The sequence below is a fragment of the Lolium perenne genome, chromosome 6, assembly GCF_019359855.2.
Source record: "Lolium perenne isolate Kyuss_39 chromosome 6, Kyuss_2.0, whole genome shotgun sequence".
In the NCBI taxonomy this organism is placed as follows: domain Eukaryota; kingdom Viridiplantae; phylum Streptophyta; class Magnoliopsida; order Poales; family Poaceae; genus Lolium; species Lolium perenne.
This window is the reverse complement of record NC_067249.2, coordinates 15259236-15280298: the sequence shown is the minus strand read 5'-3', so window position 1 is coordinate 15280298 and position 21063 is coordinate 15259236. Positions and strand designations below refer to the sequence as shown.

The 21063-nt window shown below is 46.5% G+C and overlaps 1 protein-coding gene and 1 long non-coding RNA gene across 2 annotated transcripts; one reads left to right on the top strand and one right to left on the bottom strand.

Moving 5' to 3' along the window:
* The first annotated feature begins 6522 nt into the window (after positions 1 to 6522).
* LOC127308782 (putative disease resistance protein RGA4) lies at positions 6523 to 18393 on the top strand. Its single transcript, XM_051339683.2, has 6 exons — positions 6523 to 6815; positions 6992 to 8037; positions 12952 to 15103; positions 16175 to 17200; positions 17309 to 17798; positions 18094 to 18393. The coding sequence occupies exons 2-5, from the start codon at positions 6997 to 6999 to the stop codon at positions 17413 to 17415; spliced, it is 4326 nt and encodes a 1441-aa protein (XP_051195643.1). The 5' UTR covers positions 6523 to 6815; positions 6992 to 6996; the 3' UTR covers positions 17416 to 17798; positions 18094 to 18393.
* LOC139832025 (uncharacterized) lies at positions 17531 to 18894 on the bottom strand. Its single transcript, XR_011746515.1, has 2 exons — positions 18796 to 18894; positions 17531 to 18627 (listed from the first exon to the last, which is right to left on the bottom strand). It is a non-coding gene; the product is annotated as an uncharacterized lncRNA (long non-coding RNA).
* Between the last annotated feature and the right edge of the window lie 2169 nt (positions 18895 to 21063).

Below are 21063 nucleotides of genomic sequence, written 5' to 3'. Positions count from 1 at the left end.
ATATTTGCATGATCACATGTAGAGGTAGAGGAGCTAGGCACATCATATTTAGCAAGCCTAATTTGAAGTTGCTCATTAGACTTGGAGAGGAGAGAGTGTTCACTCTTCAAGGCTTTGTGAGCCTTGTCTAGTTCATCTAGATCCTTCACAAGTTTCTCATGATCAACACCAAATTCGGCATTTTCCTTTTTAAGCACTTTTACCTTAGCCCTAGCAAGATCTCTTTCTTTGGTAAGCTTAGCAATTTCATCTTGAGGCTCTTCAAGAGTTTCTAGTTTCTCTTCAAGAGAAGCTATAGTTTCTTGTCCTTCCTCAAGGGCATTTTTTAGAGCGGCTATTTCAAGAGAATCCTCTCTTTCTATTTGACATTTTTTATCAAGGGTATCATCTAGTTGTGCTAGACGAACCATGAGAGCCGAAACATGCTTTTTAGTGTCACCTTTCAAGTTAAGAATGAACTCATCGAAATTAAGCATTTCTTGTTTCATTTTTAAGCTAGCATGATCAACCCCTAGAGCATTTGATATGTTAGACATAGAGGGGTTAGGGGATGATAACTTGGAAGATTTAGCCATGAGACAATTTTCTTCCTTCATGTGAATATCCTCATTGGGGGATTCAATTGGTGAAGAAGAGTTGGTGGATAGGGAAGCAAGAGCAACCAACCCATTGGAAGTTTCATCTTCTTCATCATCATCATCATCATCCCTGGATGTATATTCTTCTTGAGTTGATAGCACAATAGATGTGTCCAAGGAGGACCTTGCCATGAAGCAATGTGCATTCTTGATGTGAGGGTTCTCATTGGGGGATTCAAAGAGGGATGAAGAGGGAATATTGGTGGTAGCAATGGCGGCCACTTCCTTTGAGGTCTCTTCTTCATCACTACCACTATCATTGTCATCGGAAGAATACTCTTCCTTAGTCATTAGCACAATCCTTGATGGCCTCTTGTTCTTCTTATTCTTGTTGTAGAATTTCTTGTTGGGGGCCTTTGAATCTTTGCTCTTGTCCTTGGGTATGAGTCTTCCACCATGAGTTTCTCTATTCTCATAGGGGCATTCGGCGATGAAATGGCGCTTGTCACCACAATTGTAGCAAGATCTTGATCTTGGGCCCGAGCTCTTGAACCCACTTGAGTTGTTTCTCTTGATGTTTTTTCTTCCTTTGCTTTGGATGGGTCAACCCAAAATGTTTTTGCATGGAATGCCATGTGGTCATTGTAGTGGTATTCCAAATCTTCCGGATAGGACATGCTCCAAGATGTCCTATATGGTTCTTGAGTGTTCACTTCTTCCACGGTATTGACCGTCAAGGCAAGGTTTGTACCTCTTGCCATTCCAATAGCACGATTGCGAGAATCTTGAGAGTTTTGTTCGGCCACCTTGAGAGCTTGCAACTCGTGCACCGCTTGTTGGGAGGTAAGTGAAGAATAGCTTTCTCTTCCAAGGAGACTCTTGACATCAATGGGTTCATAATGCATCATGCAATCAATATACTTGTCCTTTATCCAAAAGTCATCAATGTGTTGGGCACCAACATTCCGAAAGGCATCGGCAATGGTGATAAGCCTTCTATACATCTCTTGATGATCTTCATCCGGCAACCTCATGAATCCTTCGGCTTGGTTCCGAAGAGCACTATACTTGTTTCTCTTCATGCTTTCACTTCCCATGAAGCTTATGGACAAACCCTCCCAAGCTTCCTTGGCGGTGTTGAATTTCCGAACATAAGACAAGTCCTTTGTCCCCACACTTGTTTGAATCATGTTCAAGGCAATGGAGTTGAGTTGGTTATCAACCACTTCTCTTCTAGTCAAATTGTTGGGGTCGTAAGGGTTGTAACCTTATATAATGATCCTCCAAAGTTCATTGGAGGCACTTCAAACATAAGAGCGAAACTCAAATTGCCATGTACTAAAATCTTCAATATTAAACTTGGGTGGATCACCCCTAGTGTTTATATGAGGGTGGGGAACCGGGATATCGGGTGAGCGGAAAGGTGGAGGGAAAGCATTGTAGCTCACTCCAACACTTGTTGCCCTAGGAGAGGCCTTGGGAGTGTTAATTTTGTCTAAGTGATCACCATCCAAGGGTTTGCTAGAAGTGGGTAAGCCTGAAGCATCTCCCTCTTCTAACGCACCCTTGTCCTTTTCCTCTACGACGGGGATGACGGGGGGAACCGGCGTCATAAGCCCGGAAAGCATTTTCTTTATACTTTCCATTTGAGCTTCCATGGAGGACCTCAAAGATGTTTCCATCAACTTGAGATCTTCCATAGAGACCGGCTTCGCGGCCCCTTCCGTAACATCATCGTCTGGCATACTCTTAGGCGGTTAAGCCCGAAATAAGAGCCGAGGCTCTGATACCAATTGAAAGGATCGTATGCCTCACCTAGATGGGGGGGTGAATAGGTGCTAACCAATTTTTAGTTCTTTTTCAATTTAGGCTTGACACAAAGGTAAATTCTCTAGATATGCAACTATGTGAATTTACCTATATGACAAGATCAACTACTAAGCAATATATAGCTAGACAATATATAGGGGAGCTAATAAGGATAGAGGTAACCGAGAGTGGAGCACGCGGAGACACAGAGATGATTCCCGTAGTTCCTTCCTTTTGAAGGGAAGTACGTCTACGTTTGGAGGAGTGTGGTCGCTACGAAAGCCAGACCAACGCCACGAAGGCTTCACTCAGGTCTCCTGTGAGCAACGCCACGAAGGCCTAGCCCACTTCCACTAAGGGATTTCCTCGAGGCGGAAATCGGGCCTTTACAAGGTTCTTGGGGCACACATCCACAACCGAATTGGAGGCTCCCAATATCTGTAAGAACACAACAACAACAAGAACAAATCAACCACAAACAACTAGGGTTTCTAAAAGAGGAACACTAGCAAGGGGGCCCTCAAGCATATGAGGGGGAAATGCAAATCGCTTCGGTGAAGATGTAGATCGGGGTCTTCTCCTTCGATTCTCCAAAGATCAAGAGCTTTGGATGGTTGGAGGAGGAGATCTTGTGAATCTTGTGTTTCTTGAGGTGGCTCTAATGGTGGATGAACTTGAGCAAGAATGAGCAGCCTCTTCAAATGGGGAAGAGAGCTATTTATATGAGTAGATGCTCCAGATCTGACCGTTATGCACATTTTCGTGTAACACCGGAAGTTCCGGCTGCAGGGACTGGAAGTTCCGGCTGGATCCCATTTCGTCTGAAAAGATGCTGAAGCGGGCGCTGGCGGAACAAGGGCGGAACTTCCGGTGGACGGAACTTCCGGCCAAGTTCCGGCCTTCTTCCGGAAACGGAAGAGAGTCCCCTAGAAACATACCGTAAGAAAATGCGTTGTTTTCGGAACAAGGCCGGAAGTAGGGCGGAAGTTCCGCTGGCTAGAACTTCCGGCCTACTTCCGCCAAACTTCTTCTGCGAAGTCCACATCTGTGCTTTTGGCTGGAGTATCTGGGCGGAACTTCCGCCTGCTGAGGCCGGAACTTCCGCCAGGAGCAGAAACACAGCAACAGCTCCAGTTTTGAGATATCTATCCACCAGACTTGTGTGTAGTATAAAACCATGTACCTGTCTACATCAACACACATAAATTTGTACCTGTGTTGACATCAAACACACAAAACCCAAAAGGGCGGGAAATGTTCTTTCAGCGGCCCCTTCCTCGTAGCCGTGAAGCGCGGCGGCGCCGGCTCCGGCCGAGGTCGCGGGCGGCGGAGCGTGCGGTCGCAGTAGCGCCTCATCGCCCCTCGTCGCGCCTCTGGCCGTCCCCTCCCGCGCGTCAGGCGGGCCCGTCGAGGCGGGTCGCGGCTTCACGGTGGGAGGAGGGGCGCTGTGGCGTCGGTTTCGGCCGGCCTTGTGCTGGCTCTGCCCGGCGGCAGCGTGGTTGCTGGCGGCGGCGGTGCCCGCACGGTGCTGCTCTGGCCGCCGTCGTCGTTGGGCTTGAGCATTAGGGTTCCGGCCAGATCTGGGTTTGTGGGCCCAGATCTAGGCCTGACAGGGCCGGGCTGGTTTTCCCTTATGCCGTGACGGGCGATGAGGCCCTCGGATGCGGGGGTGGCCACATTCACGGATCTGACATCCTCGTAGCCCGTCTTTGTCGGTGTCCTTCTGGTTCTTGCGGGGGGCTCCCGACACTCGGACGTTGCATTGGGCGACGTCCTGGCTGGCTTTTTTTGCGGCGCGTGCTCGTCGGGGTAGGCAGCATGTTCCGTATTGCAACTGCTCTTGCGGCTGTGGTCTCTCCCTCCGATCTACTTCGTGGTGCCGCCGATCCAATGTCGAGCGACGTCTGGTTCCGGGTCTGGTCGGGCTTGGCCTACCAGCTTTTGCGTGCCTTCCTGTGGGTGAATATAGTTGGGGCTAGGTTTTCGTGTGGCTTGGGTTGGAGGTACGGTAGAGAATTCTGTTATGTCCGCTCTGCGTCCTCGCGCCGACGTCCAGATTTTGACCCAGTGGGATCTAGGCGAAAGCTACGCATGGCCTTGCCATTGCCGGTGACGGCGTCACGTATTAGGTGTCATTCCCTTGTTGAAGGCGTCCCGATGTTGATCCCCCTTTTCGAATTGATGGATTCCGTCCCTCCGCCTCAACCTGCTAATCTTGGTGGCCCCGCTTTGGGCAAGCTTCTCTTGTAGTTTCTTGTGGATCACCCTTTGATCTCTCGCTGGTGTCCCAGCCCTCTCACCTCATCGGCCTGGCTACTTATACACGGCCTTGATTCGGTAGCTGACGGCTCGCCTAATGCCTTTGGGGGCTTTGCTAGGTCGGCGTCTGGCCGTAGTCTCGGCCGATGTGCCTACCCCAATGCCATTGGAAGATGTTGTGTTTCTGGTCTGGACCTAACCCGAGCTCGAGGGGTGGTGGTTCAGGGTCTGGGTGAAAGCTTTGCAGGACCTCGGTCTCTGCCGACGACGATGACGTATTCGGGCACCATGCACCTTCTTGGAGGCGTCGCCACAAGACCCCCTCTCCTTTGGATCCTCAAGTTCTGCTAGGTTGCTGGCCCGTCGTCGAGTCCCCCTTGAGTTGCTGTGTTGATGCGTAGGAGGTTTGTTGGCGTGGTCTAGGACGTGCTCGCTCCGGTGCAACAGAAGACAAGGCTTCCTCAACCTGGCGCTTGCTGGCGCTTGCTGGCGTTCTCTGTGTTATCTTTTGTTGTTAGTTTTCGGTTTGCGCTTCGTGTGTGTGTTGTAACTCATGGTATAACTCCTGGCCGGTTGATGGCTTCGTTAATTCAAAGCCAGGCTCATTTCGAGCCTTCCGTCTAAAAAAATGACTATATTGACTGCATTTTTTTTCTTCTTCTTTCCCAAGTACATACTCCATGTCCATCCAATATTCCGTCAAGCATCAGGTGTTGTCGCCTTGATATTTTATACAATTTCAAAATGTGTTGTCGCCTTGATATTTTATACAATTTGAAAATGACATGCTCTGGAATGTTAAAATATTTGGTCTGAACGTTAGGCTTGTATTATTGGTCCTAGGTGGAAACGAAGGAGTTGGCCCAGAGGTGTGCTATCAAGCTGCTCTGCGTCGTGGGGAGTCAGCTCCTCGCAAGTTCTCGGTGTTGACACTCCCCTCTTCCCTGGGTTATGCTTGTCCAAAATCCTATATAACATTCTTCCTGGGTTATTGACTATGCAATCGTACATGTGGCATTGGTCCAGATTTTTCCTTTATTGCTTCAGAGGCAGAGGCACATAGTACATGTTTTTTTTTCTATTTGTAGAATTTGTTTCTCGGTACATTATTGTTGTTTGGTTCCTGGAACTTTCCATGTCCTGCAGTCATTTGTTATTTCAACCAAGGATCGTATTTTATCATGAGATGTTTCTTGATTAATTATTACAAAGTACGCTTACATGAATTTCTGGTCAATTCTTTATCTGTGCCGTTAAAGAAATTCGTCTATTTGGATACACTGTTTCAGTCAAAATAGACTACTTCTGTAGGTACATACTGAACAACAGAAATTTTACAATAATATTCTTATTGCAGCGTCTAAGTTCAGTATCTTTAGGAGATGCTTAGTATCCAGGTCTAAACTTTTGGTTGCAATGTTACTTTGGCCAAATGAGATCCAAACATAGACATGATCATACTGACTGCATTTTTTTCTTCTTCTTTCCCAAGTACATACTCCATGTCCATCCAATATTTCGTTAAGCATCAGATGTTATCGCCTTGATATTTATACTCCTCCATCCCGTGAGACCAAATATTTTAGCATTTCAGAGCATGGCATGTTGAGAATTGTACTCAACGTCAGGCTTGTATTATTGGTCTCAGGTGGAAGCGAAGGAGTGGGCCCAGAGGTGTGCTATCCCGTCAGCTCCTCGCACGGTTCTGGGTGTTCACACTCCCCTCCTCCTTGAGCTGGGTGGCAATCAATACTACCAGCTGTATAGTTCATGACTGGTCGCTTCTTATCTTAATTATGGGTGGCAATCAATCAAGACTACCAGCTGTACCTTCCCCACACTCCTGGGTGGCAATCAATTATGATCGATAAGTATACCTGCTGCTAGTATACCTCTGTCCTCACTCCCTGCTGCCTCCACCTTACGGGCCTCGCCGGCTGCTTCTCAGATCTGCTGCCAACGCCACCTCCCATCTCTACCAAATCGCAGCGTTCCTTCTATCCCTCTTCGTACCCCGCTTTGTCCCTGCTACTCGATGGAGCCACCGGTGTGATGGTCTCACAAGGGTAATGGTAATGGCTGCAGAGGTGCAGCATGGTTGAGCGGCAAAAGACCGGAAGGAGAAGGACACCTAAGCTCTTCTCTTTTGGGTTTGCTTGCATCTAGCAGGTAGCTAATCTTGCCCCGATTTGTTTGTACTGTTTGTCATGCTTAATAGTAACTAGTTCCTCATGTTCTGCCATTTTAGCATTCCGATGTGCTGCCATTAATCCTTAGCTGCACCGAGTGGTGGGGAATGATAGCGATATGTGTTTGTTTATCTTCTTTGTTCCCGGAAAACGCAGGGAAAATGGGGATGGTCCTGGATGCTTTTGCATCCTACGTGCAAAACATGCTGACAGAGATGGTGACTGAAGAGGTGCACATGCTGCTTGGAGTCGGAGACGAAATCGAAAAGATGGACGTCAAGCTTCGGGACCTCAAGAACTTCCTCGCCGATGCTGATAGGAGGAACATCACTGACAAGACCATGCAAGAGTGGGTGGCAGGGCTCAAGCGTGCCATGTACGAAGCTGCTGACATCCTCGACCTATGCAAACTCAAGGCCATGGAGCAAGGTCAATCCACCGTAGATGTGGGGTGCTTCAACCCCTTGCTCTTTTGCATGCGGAATCCAGCCCATGCCCACAACATCGGCACCCGCATCAAGGAGCTCAATAAGAAGCTTGGCACCATCAAGGAGCGAGGCGATGCTTTCAACTTTATCAATTTTGGTTCCTATGAGGATCGTAACAACAGGGTGCATGCCTCTCATTCTGGTATTCGCAGCCGTGAGACGTCGGGGGAGTATGATCGGTCAGGTGTAGTCGGAGAAAAGATCAAAGAAGACTCAAGAGCAATCATTGATATCATGCTGACTGAAAAAGAGGGCAACACCAACATCATGGTGGTAGCCATTGTTGGGGTCGGCGGAATCGGAAAGACTACTCTTGCCAAGAAAGTATTCAATGATGAAATCATTAATGCCGAGTTCGACAAGACAATATGGTTGAGCATCAACCAGAACTTTGACAAGGTTGAGCTGATCAAGACAATGATCACGCTCGCCGGAGGAGAATGCGGTGGTGGAGCGGTGTTGGCTGTGCTTCAGCCAATCCTTACTACTGCCGTGACAGGGAAGAAGCTATTTATAGTTATGGATGATGCGTGGAGCCCTAGAGCGTGGGACGACATGCTTGGAAGTCACTTGGCTAATGTTGTTGCTCGAGGTAGCCGAATCCTCGTCACTACTAGAGATGAAAGAATTGCCCGAGGAATGAAAGCTATGTTTCCCTACCACCACATTGACAAACTAGAGGAGGAGGATGGCTGGTCATTGCTCAAGAAACAGGTACTTCACAAAACTCAGTATCTTTGGAAACGGCTAGGGCTTAGCTTAATTTGGAGTAAATATATACTATTAGTGCATTTTTTACGTCTTTTCTTTATAAATACAAGACGGATCCATACCACACATGGACACTATAGGCATGCCACAACACGTGCACACAACCTCTATACACAGTAAGTAAACAAGGCATGATATTATGAACATAGAAATCAAATTAGGGTTTGATCAAGTGGAAAACTAGGCTCTTACCCAATTAAATTCTATCCTTTTACAGGCTAGATTTTTTTCGAAATGAAAAAAAAATCTAGATTGTATGTTGGTAGTAAAGTAAATCATAAATTTGGGCTAGACTTTCCAAAGGTTTATTCTTTTCTTTCAGATGTTTTAAATATATCTAATCGCCATCTAAAATGGAAATTCAGATTTAAAAATTAACCAGTGATATGGTATAAATGCAAGAAACTAGCAAGGTGAGTGCTGTTTTGTCTCTTGGATGCATATGCTCCCTTTATTTTAAAATGCATGTTTGATACTTTTTAAAATATTAAAAATTGCAAACGAAAAATTCACATGTACATCTTCACGTGCTACATCCGCACGAATCTTTTAATGAAAAAGTTGACTTGTCGTTCGAGCTATTTAAAAAGGCAAAATTTTATGGAAAAATAAGTCTTTGTGAGACATATTTTGTCTTTTATCATCGATTATTAAAAATATCATTTCTGTGTAACTGTACAAACGCACATAGATTATCTAGATGTACATACGAAACTTTTTGTAAATTCTTTTTAATAATTAAAAATATGTTTTTTGGGTGAAGGGACCATATGCAGGCAGGGGCAAAATTAAATTTTCGGTATTGTTCTTCTATCATGCTCGCAGATACACTCTAATTGACGCTACTATAATTGCAAATCTCACCAGTGGGGACCGTATGTAATGGATGAGTTGGCAGAACACATGGGTAAAACGATTGAAAAAGGAAGAGAGATTGCCGGAATATGATGGATGTTGTATTGAGTCTCTGGGACGAGTATATATATGAGTACAAATTTGGAGGCCAAGAAGGCTATCCTAGAGATAAGGTAGGAGATGATTACAAATCATATACTACCAAATATACATGTACCGAATATATCTCTAACACTCCCCCGCAGTCGTAGCGGTAGTGACGTGAACAATGGAAGCGTCGCGGATGGTCGTCGCGGATGGTCGAACTAGAGAGAAACCAAAGGTAGGAACCAACGGGATGACACTCCCCCGCAGTCGTAGCGGGAGCGTCGTGGACGATGTCTCGTCGCGAATGCTTGGACTGTAGAGGAAGCCGAGGTGCTCGTGTAAGGTTGTGGTGGCCGTGCGAGGAGATGCCGTGGTCGATCTCGTGCTCGGGGATGCGGGTGTCGTTGTTGCCGCAGAGAAAGCCGTAGGCGCGAGGAAGCGCCATGGAGTCGTGGGCGCTTGGATGCGCTGGTGATGAAGACGGGGACGTGATCGAAGCAATCGTCGAGGACGGTGTTGATGCCGAAGACGACGTTGTCGATGCCGATGAAGACGAGGGGCCGATCCGAGCTTGCCAGGCCGGGGGCGCGTCGGGGACGAAGGCACGCACCGGTGTTGCCAGTACCGTGCGTTCGAGGGAAGGGAGCATCATGAAGTGTGCGCCATGTCTAGGAGAGACTAGCAGAGGAGGCCTCCAGGACGGTTGCGAGGCGCAGAGCGGCGAAGAGAGAGATGTCGGTGCTGTCCGCGGTTGTCGGAGTAGAATAGATTGTGGTAGTCGGGGACGAGGCGATGACGCTGGCGACGAAGTCGTGACAGACGAAGATGTAGATGGCGGTGAAACCAACGGCGACCAGGAGTGGTCATGTCGGACGCCTAGAGAGGCGCAGATGTAGTCTGCGGGGTTGTGTCGTCGGTGGAGTGGAGACGTTGCCGAGGAGGAGGCGTTGATGACGTAGGAGAGCGGCGGCGGTACAAGAAGTTGGCGAAGAAGAACCGGACGACGTGAAGAAGACCATGCGTGGACGGTGGCGACACGCGCCTAGAGAGGCGCCGCGATGGTGGCCTGGGACGTCGGTGCGCGGGGACGACGAAGTAGACTGCGTGCGGCGACCTCACGGCCCAAGGGGCCGGCGTAGCTGCAGGGCGCGAGTCGATGCAGCGGCGGGAGGCTACCATGCCTCGGAAGGCGCGTCGGAGGCCGGTAGCGCGTGGACCAAAGGCGGCGGCGCTGCAGCCCGAAGGGGCGACGCAGCGGCAACCCGTAGCTCGGTCGGTGGTAGGCGCGTGCTCAGGGACGTGGTTGGCGGAGACGTGCGTGCTATCGGTTGATCAGACCGACGGCGACACTGTACGCGCCATGGCGTGTACGACGCACAGATCAAGGCGATGTCGACGTTGTCGATGATGTCTCGGGCGATGGCGGCGAAGACGAACCGGCGATGGAGGCCGCGCGGACAAGAACAACCTGCTACGCCGCACGTAGGGGTGCCCCGTGTGCGGCGTGTGCGGCTGTGCCGTGCGATTGATAAAGATGGCTGGTGCACGTCGATGTCGTTGTCAGAGTAGAGGCGCGTGATGACGACGACGGTGGGCGACTCAATCCGAAAACACCGTCGAGCGATCGGCAGACAAAAAAGAAAACCGATCTACAAATCAGAAAAAGGAACGCGAGGGCAGCCGACGGGTTGCACGGTCCCAGAGTAGATCAAGGAGATCGACCTCTCCGGGGGCGGCGTGGCGCGGAAGCTTGTGTGGCGGCTGGGTTAAAGAGCGTGCCGCTCTGATACCATGTAGAACGATAGAGAGGGAGAGAGATTGCGGAATATGATGGATGTTGTATTGAGCCTCTCGGACGAGTATATATATGAGTACAAACTTGGATAAGGCAAAGATAAGGCAGGAGATGATTACAAATCATATACTACCAAATATACATGTACCGAATATATCTTTAACAACATGGATGAGAAGCTCACGTGGACATGGGGCCCAGCAGCCTCTTTTTTTTTTCTCCCTTGTCTTCCTCCTCATGTTCTCTCTATGATTCCTCACCGCCGGCGAGCATCTCCTCTGCCGGCTAACCTCCCTTGCATCACCACGTGCGGGATTGAAGAAGGACCAAGGCCCTAGTCCAGGTCCCATCAACGCTGCCAGACCATCTCCACGGCCTCACCCGCTGCGCGTACCTCCGGGTCGACTTTGGGGACACGCCAAAGCTCGGTGACGGCGGCACCGGTGGCGGACACATCCTGCACGTCTGCTGCATCCCGCAGGGCAGAGCTCCGCCGGCACGTGTGCGCATGGCCGGAGCAGCACCACGCCGGCGCGTGTGTGCGTGGTCGAGGCAGAGTGTCGCACGCGCACTATCTCCATGTCCTCACCTGGTTCAGCGATTGCAGCTTCCCCCCGCGCGCCCGCGGCTGCAGAGGACTCCTCCATGACGGCACAGACATAAGCAGCCCGCAACACCACCCGACGCAAGCGCGGCGGCGGCGTTCGCTACCCAGCGACACGGCCGGCGGTGCGGAGACTACGGAGCAGCCCACAACACCACCATGTGCAAGTGCGGCGGCGGTGTTCGCTTCCCAGTGCCCAGAGGAAGAAGCAAAGCACGCTCGAATTTCTTGCCCTGCTTTTTCAAAAAAAAAAAAATTGCTCCGAGGAAGACCAGTACTAGTGTTTTGCCCTCACAGATCCTGGGAGACTAATATGACTAGTACTTGTCCATCAAACATGCTTTTGGTGTTTACTTCGTAATTGTTCACAGACCGATTGAAAACTTCAAAATGAGGGGTTGTAGTCAGATGGTGTGATTTGACCGTGACCTCACCATTTCCACTGACACGACCTGCACCAGCACTAGTGTTTTTCCCTCACAGATCATGGCACATTTCTGTATTGGAAATTCTCATGTATGGCGTGCTGCAAATGCAACTTCCAAAACACTGCATTGACAAAAATAATTATGCATATTTGAAATATATTTTCCACCATGGGTTAATTATGTCAATGTATTTCAAGAAAAATATCCTTTTAACTTGTGTAACTATTACATATTTCCAAAACAACCGATAAACATGTTTTTATTGAAAAAAATTAAAATTTTCGAAAAAATACTATTTATATTTTAAAAAATGTGAATATGTAACTAGTATGTACTATATTTCGATATAGAGTAAACTAGAAATCAATACCATAATATGAATTTTCCCTTTAAAAATACCATAAATAAATGACCACATGCCGAGCTAACTTGCTATTTTAATGAGCTCGAACGAGTGGCTCGAATTCCAGCCTTATTCCCGATACCAATTCATTCAAATGACAAATAAGTTTAGGTAGTGCATTATTATCTAGTTTGTCTTTAGTTTTTTCTATAGGAGCTTATTGTAGCTAAAATTGAATTGACACCATGCTAACATAGGGAAATACAGATTGGCTCTCGGGTGCCACACACCCCTATACTTGGAAAAATAAAATAATATATTAAAAAAAGTTCAAAAAAAATCAAACTTTTTTGGGAATCAAAGATGATCAGGTATTGTACTTGAAACAAAATATTTCCCTAGGAAATCACTTTTATTGTATCCTGGGTAAAAAAAACAAACTCGAAACACCCCATGACCAGGTACTATTCACTTTATATTCGTCATAATTTTGTCTTTTTTGCCCTGGAGACCATGGGAATCATTTCGTTTCCAAACATTTTTTTTACGAGTACAAACTTGATCATCCTTGGTTTCCAGGAAGATTCAATTTTTTTTAACTTATTTAAATTACTATAATTGTTTTGGTCTATGGGGGTGCGTTGCACCCGAGAGCCAAAAATCCGCTTCATGCTAACATACCACTATTTTTTTTCTTATGGCAAACGACTCCTTATTGATTCCTGCTTGGTTTAAACTTCCGCAGATAGCCTCTTGTGAAACAGATGGACATGAAATAGATACACTCAAGGATATTGGGTTGCAAATTGTAGCAAAATGTGATGGTTTACCTCTTGCTATCAAAGTATTGGGAGGACTCCTGTGTCAGAAAGAAAAAAAACACCATGAGTGGAAAATGGTTCTGGATGACTCTATATGGTCGGTCAATGAAATGCCTGAAGAGCTAAACCATGCAGTATACTTAAGCTATGAAGATTTGCCTTCTTGCATCAAACAATGCCTTCTATACTACTCCCTTATTCCTAAAACTGCAACGCTTGATAAACATGACATTGTCGGCATGTGGATTGCTGAAGGATTTCTTCACGGAACCTCAGACAACTTGGAAGAATTAGGAACCAAGTACTATAAGGAGCTGATAGTGAGGAACCTTATAGAGCCAAATCCAGAGTACGTTGATCAATCTGTTTGCAGCATGCATGATGTTGTTCGCTCATTTGCTCAATTTGTGTCCAGAGATGAGGCACTAGCGGCTCATAGTGGAGAAACTAATATTGGAAGTAAACTTAGTGCACACAAGTTTCTTCGGTTATCCCTAGAGAGCAAATCATCAGAGTCAGATGGGTTAGAATGGAGTTCTTTACAAACACAAACGATATTGAGAACACTAATATTAGTTGGCCATATAAATATGAAGTCTGCAGATTTGCTGGTCCATTTTCCAAGTTTAAGAACTCTACATGCAGATTCAACAGGGGTTGGTGAATTGGCTGAAGTTTTGCATGAGTTCAAGCACTTGAGGTTCTTGTCCTTGGAGAACTCTGATATAGCTTCTCTACCGGATAACCTTGGAAAGCTGAAATTCTTGCGGTTCATTAGCCTCCGCGGAAGCAAGCAATTTGTGAAACTTCCTGATAGCATTGTACATTTAAGTGAGCTAAGGTTTCTTAACATCAGTGCCACAAGTAAATGTAGCATACCTAGGGGATTTTGCGGTCTAACAAATTTGAGGACAGTACATGGATTTCCGGCAATAGAGGATGGTGATTGGTGCAGTCTGGAAGAGTTGGGCCCTCTTTATCAGCTCACTGACATTGGACTAAAGGGATTAGAGGATGTAACTGTGCCATCATCTGCAGCAAAGGCAAAGCTTGGCGAGAAGGTGCATCTTACCTACCTAAGCTTAAGCTGGCATAGTAGACTGGGAGATGATGGGAAGATTAAAGAGGACGACAGTGTCTCCGAGGAAGAGCAAGAAAAAACTGAGAAGGTGTTTGATGAGCTCTGTCCTCCGCCCAACTTAGAATATATTTCCATCTATGGTTATTTTGGCCGGCGACTCCCAACATGGATGATGTCATCATCAGTTGTGCCCCTCAAGATCTTGAGGATTCTGAATATTGAAGACTTGGCTTGCTGCACACTACTTCCTGATGGCCTGTGCCATCTCCCGTATTTGGAGTTCATTCAGATCTACCGTGCTCCATCCATTAAGCGTGTTGGACCTGAATTCCTGCATTCCAACCATCACCAAAGTCTGCCCCCTTCCCATGTGGCAGTTGCTTTTCCTAAAGTGCATGAGATGAATTTAATAGGGATGGTGGAATGGGAGGAGTGGGAGTGGGTGGAGGCAGTGCAAGCTTTTCCTGTCTTGCGGACACTTGTGGTAAATCACTGCAAATTGACGAGTCTTCCTGCTGGCCTATCCTCCCAGGCAAGGGCTTTAAATAAATTAGATATAGGGCATGTCAAGGCTCTCACATCTGTAAAGAACTTTGCTACCCTGGTCAGGCTGGAGGTAGATACACTTCCTGATCTGGAGAGGATCACTAATCTTGCCAGATTGCAAATACTAATCATCGAAGGCTGCCCAAAGCTGAAGGTGCTAGAGGGTGTTCCTGCACTACAGAGCCTCTCGCTCGACGATGAAGACATGGAGACACTCCCAGAATACATGGGAGGTATAAGTCCAAGTTGTTTGGAGCTATACTGCGGCCTAGCGTTGCTCTCGTCCATAGCCGCGGGACCATCTGGCCCTGAATGGGACAAATTCAGCCGCATTAAGCATGTGAAGGCATATGCACGTGAAGGAGATATGGTAAAGAAATGGTATGTCTTGTACACAGACAACCCCTACAAATTGGAGACAAATTTCAGCCGCTCTTTCATGTCTACAGGTAAATTTGTTGCTCATCTTTATTTATCCATTTGCTCTGTTTATTTCATTTATTCTATCTGTGTTCTACCTTTTCATTTGATTTTGCATATACTTCCCTACTTTCCTAGATTCTCATTCGGCCATTCCCCTTGAATGAGCTGTAAGTCCTATCCAACTGTTGACTACGTATTTTACATGGAGTCAGTTTGTCCCGTAAAGGAATTACCAGTCCTTCCTCTGGTTGCATCGTGCCCCCTTTCACCTGTGGCTGCACGCTCTCGTCCCCCTTCCAGCCGCACTGCCAGGACCAGGCAATGCTCATGCATACACGGTAGTCGACCACAACACGTACGTGACAAAGACCGCTCCTCGTCGACGACTCCGCAGAAAACTAGAGCTCCAGCGATCTCGAGGGGGCCAAGCTCTTTACCTGCATGCTGGCGGCTGCCGCGAGTTCTCACTCCCCTCCCGCCTCCGCCACCACCAGCAGCAGCTCCGCCCCGCCGCTCGCGCAGGCTAGCTAGGGTTTGCCCGCCCGCCGAACGGCCGAAGCGTAAGCTTGGAAGGCAAGGGAGAGAGGGCGGTGGGCAGCAGAAGAGGGTAGCTTGGAAGGTGAGAAGAGGGTAGCAGAAGAGGGTAGCTTGGAAGGTGATGCGTGCGTGTGGGCGAGGCGGCGGGAGGCGGTGCTCTGCGTGACGGGTGGGGACAGGGTGGGGTGGGGCGTGCCTGCTTCAGGTATCCGCCCGTTGAAGCGTGGACCGTGTGGGGATGCAGCATGCGTACAGGCGACCAACAAGATCAGAACAGGGGAATTAGTTTTTTCTAGTATATTTTTTTCATGGCCGTTGTTGACAAATGTTACATTACTTTCTTATTTGGCTGCACATCCTCATGTTGCTAATTATCTCTTGTTCTCACTGGTTCGCCAAGTTACACGGAGACTAAAAAATGAAGAGTGATGATATCTGTGACAATTAAAGCTTAGATGTGATTTCTGGATCTCACTATTTTAACCCGGGCAGAGTTGAGCTCTTGTCTTGCTAGTTATGGCCGGGTTGTGTAACCACTTTTACATCTTCTACTCATACAGGAACCTTGTCTTGTTTTGAGGACGCGCAAAGATTTGAGTCTGTCTTCAAAATGACAAGAAAAACATTTGACTACATCTGCAGCTTGGTGAAAGTGCCGTCATTGGAAGATATGGACAGCTACACATTTGTTGACCGGAGGGTACTGTGTTTACAAGATCGAGTGGCAGTTGCTCTGATAAGGTTGTGCTCCACTGAGTCATCAGAGACCTTAGGATCCTCTGTTGGTGTGAGCGAGTCAACCATCAAATTGGTAACTGAGAAGTTCGTTGATGCTGTGTGCGAGGAGCGAGCAGCGCACCACTCGTATTGGCCAGACTCCAGTAAAATGGATAAGACAAAATCCACGTTTGGCAAGATCCACAATCTGCATAACTGCTGCGGTGTTATATGTACAACTCACATCCCATTTGGACCAAACTGCGACCATGGGGAGAATGGCTGCATTCTGATGCAAGCCATGATTGATCCAAAGATGAGGATCATGAACCTTTCGTTGAATTCGTGGGATAGCAATACCCAGTTAAGCATTTTGCAGAAATCAAGACTCTTCAAGGAGTGCCAGAAGGGTGGTTGGCTGAATGGTAGCAAGCTGAAGGTAGCATCAGATGGATCAGAGGTTGGGGAATACATAATTGGTGATGCAGGATACCCTCTTCTCCCCTGGCTACTCACACCATACCAGGAAGAAAACCTCTCAGACCCCAAGGTGGAGTTCAACAGGAGACACTCTGCAGCCACAGCCTGCGCGCGGAAGGCGCTGGCGATGTTCCAAGAAAAATGGAAGTGCCTGCAGGAAGATGTGTGGTGGCCGGAAAATCTGCAAACTAGATATAAGATGATCTATGCGTGCTGCAGGTTGCATAACATAGTCATAGATATGGAGGATGATGCAGGGATGCCGAGCGCTAAGGCTAAGGATTGGAATTACCATCAGCGAGTGCGCCAGGTAGCAAATGAGGACGCTGTCAGGGCGAGGGATATGCTGTCGGAGTACTTCTTGGCCAGCAGGTCATCAAAATCAGGAGGTGAATTAACACAACTTTGCCTACATTTTAGTTTGTTCGTTTGGTTGCTCTGCACACTATTTTCTCATATTTATTTCCTCCTGTTGATTCCATCATCCATCTGTTTAGTCAGCCCAGTGGATGCAGAGGAGGGCCATGAAGTAGCTGCATCGGGCGCAGGGGATGAAGACAAGGAACAAGAAGCAGAGACAGGAACAGCAGACGAAGCAGTTTGATTGTTGGCTGTTTGATTGTTGGAGCTCAGTATGTGCGGTTGGATGTTGTGTTGTTGTTTCTGTGTACCCTGTCCGTGTTTGCTGTAGTATAGGGGGTAGGTTTTTTGCCCCGTAGCTTGGCTTTCGATGCCGAGGCCAAGCAGCGGGTTTTCCTACCGCGTTGTAACCTGGGACCTTTAGCTGTTCCTTTTGTGTTCATTAACCTCTCTTTTTGGTCTTTTGTTTGTAATTTGAACCTTGTATTTCCGTTATGAAAATTAATGGAAACAGGAACAGTCCCAGTTGGAAAAAAAAATGGAACAGCAGACGAAGTAGACAATGATATCCAGGAGATCATTGTGTAAAGACACGTTTTGCTGCCACATCTCTGAGCTTCATTCTAGGTACTACTGCTAGCGCTGTGCTTCAAGTCTTATTATTCTCTCCATCCAGCTATATCGGTATATCACAGTTCTCTTCTTCTTGGTTTGTATGTTAATGAGAATCTTTAACTTGATAACTCCTTGGTTTAAGTGACGGTTATGTATTTCTTCTGTCTAAGGGTTCATTTAAAATAGCATGTGTGATTTGGACAATAAAGTTAGCAGTCATAGCATGCATGAAACTGCAAAATCATGACATGTTAAACCCTGGTTCATGGTCGTATATCTGATACAATTAAAACCTTGGTTTGATCAGGTGAAAGGGAAGCCTACATCCTACTGGTTGGAGGTTTTGAATTAATGAATCCAGAGCAGCACACCCAATGGAGCCAGAGACTAATTTGATGCTGCAAGTTCAAGTTCAAATTTTATTAATTTTGGTCATCTATTTGGCGGAGACAAGTGCCATGTAATCTGTACTTTATTTATGACTTTTTATGTGGTGAAAAAATGACAATGTAGCGTAGATGCGGGAAGACTATTTGATATTTCCATTCATCAGTTGATACAAACTGAAGAGTTTGCAAACATAATAGCAGGGAATCATGTGTGTGTATGACAGGTGTATGTTTGGGCCAGCAACCTCGTTAAATGCAAAATAGCAAGGTGGATTCACTTGTCTACAATGGTAGCTCAAACTTCTTGAGTCAATTCTTCCTAAGATCAGCAGTAGTTGGCTTGTTGGTTGGTTGGTTGGGGACAGGAGGAGAATGTAGACTTCTTGCTTGCTTTGACTTCAATAGGGTTCACTTGAGACTTGAGAGAAGCAATTGTTGTGAATGCCTGGTGACTGTTTGCGTAATTTAGTATACAAAAGAATTTGCAGGCATCTTACATTATTGAATCATAGAAGTTATTAGTTTCAAGTGCATTCCAGATAGTAAGTCAGCAAAGCGTGGCTATTTACAGAACAACAGAGATGACTGTCTAAACTGGTACAGATGAACTGATGTTATACCTGGAGATTCAGAGAAGAGTATGCGCCGGGAGGGCCGGCGAGGATGTTGACGCGGGTGATGAGGCCGACGGCGTGGTCGTGGTACCATAGGTTGACCCGGAGGCTGCTGGTTCAGGTACTCTGTCGTACGCTGGCAACGAGAGGCTCTGGCCGTTGGCCGCCGCCGTCTGCGTGCCTGGAAGATTCGTCAGTCTCAGTCTGTGTAATCTTGTTGTCATCATGTACTACTACTTTATGTTCTGTACCATGGCCTGTTTGCGGATTGCGATAAATTACTGGAGAATCGCGAAATATAAATTGATACTCTGTTACACATTTAATGGTGATTCGTGCTCTGTTTTCCGGTCGAAGGAGTAGTTTCTTTTGACAGGCTTGTTCAAGAAGTTGCAAGCCGATTCGAGTTGGGTTCAGAGCCGTCGTGAAGTCCATCTTTGACACGCTAACCGATCGAGCCTCCCTAATAGTATAAGCCGCGAACCAGCCGAGAGCTGTATACCTTTTGTACTAGTATATGAGGCTTGCTGCAGTGTGATCTATGCCTGCTGCTTGTTGCATAACATAGTCATAGATATGGAGGATGATGCAGGAATGCCAAGTATTGGGAAGAGGAATTACGGTCAGGAAGTGCGCCAGTTAGCAGATGAGGATGCTGTCAGGGCGAGGGATATGCTGTCGCAATACTTCTGGACCAGCATGCCATCCGCACCGGGAGGTGACTTAACACAAGTGATCTTAAATCTTAGTATGGTCGCTCGGTTGCTCTGTTCACTAATTTGTCATATCTATTTCCTCTTGTTATTTCCATCCTTTGTCTGTTTAGTCGGCTCAGGGGATGTAGAGGAGGACCCTGAAGTAGCTGCATCGGGCTCAGGAGATGAAGACAAGGAACAACAAGTGCAGACAAGAGCAACAGCAGAAGAGGGCCAAGGGATCATTATCTAAAAATACTTCTTTCTGCCACATCTTCCATCTTCGTTCAAGGTACGATGAAGTTCATATTATTCTCTCCATCCAGCAATGTCACAATTTTCTTGTGCCTGGTTTGTTCTTTCGATATGGCACTAATGTCAGTAAGAATCTTCAAGTGAATAACTCCCTTGAATTACATTTCTTCGAAAGAAAGGTAGCTGGTAAAACTATCAGCGATGTGCTATGCAGAGCATCAGTGTCTATTAACTGAACTCTTATCCCTCTCTGTTTGAGCAGTTGCTTCAATCGAAGGTTCATTTAATAGCCTGTGTGATCTGGACCGTAAATTTCGCTATATATGTTGATATGTTGGTCATATATCTGATACAACTAAAACCTTGGTTTGATCAGTAAAATGGGAAGCTTACATCCTGCTGGTTGGAGCTTCTGAATACATGAATCTGGAGCAGCCCAAGCAATGAAGCAAGAGACTACTTTGATGCTACAGCATGAATTGAAGTTCAACGTTTTTAAATTTTTTAGTAATCTATCTAATTGGCTAGAGATCTCGTTTCCCAAAGGGTCAAAGACAAGTGTGTTGTAGTCTGTTTTCTATGTATGAGCGATAAACTTTTATGTGTTGAAAAAACAACATTCTAGTGTAGATGCATGAAGACTATCTGTGATTTCTATCGAACAGTTGATGTAAACTGAAAAATATGCAAACATAATGCCAGGGAGCAGGGAATCATGTATGTTTATCACAGGTGTATGTTTGGTCAGTAATCTTACTCAATGCAGGGACTCCAGATGATAAGAAAAAAAAGTAATATTTTTTCATGCAAAAATACAAATAATAAATCAACTTTTCTGTCACCTTAGCTCATACTTCAGAGGTACTGATCGACATTTGACAGTATTTACCACTAAGAGTGAATTGACAAGGGAAAAGATAAATCAAATTACCTTGATCTTACCAGAACCAAGACTATTATCTTAGGTCAATTCTTCCTAAGTTCAGCCGTCGAACTCTAGTAGTAGTTGGCATGTTGGTTGGTTGTTTGGAGGCAGGAGGAAAACTGGAGACTTTTTGCTTTGACTTCAAATTTTCAAAATTCCCGGACAACTTTTGATAGGGTTCACAACAGGTTGCCACATCACATCATTGACACTGATTTCCTGACTTCTTCAGTTACTGCAAGTTCGAAAAAGACAGCCAAAAGAAGGTCAATCAAGTAGAGGAAATATCATCAATTCAGTCACCATTTTAGAAAAAATAGTGTCAAGTTATATCATCGACGAATGGATTTTGCACACCGAATTCATTTGGCCATAGTAAGTATGAAATATGTTCACTGA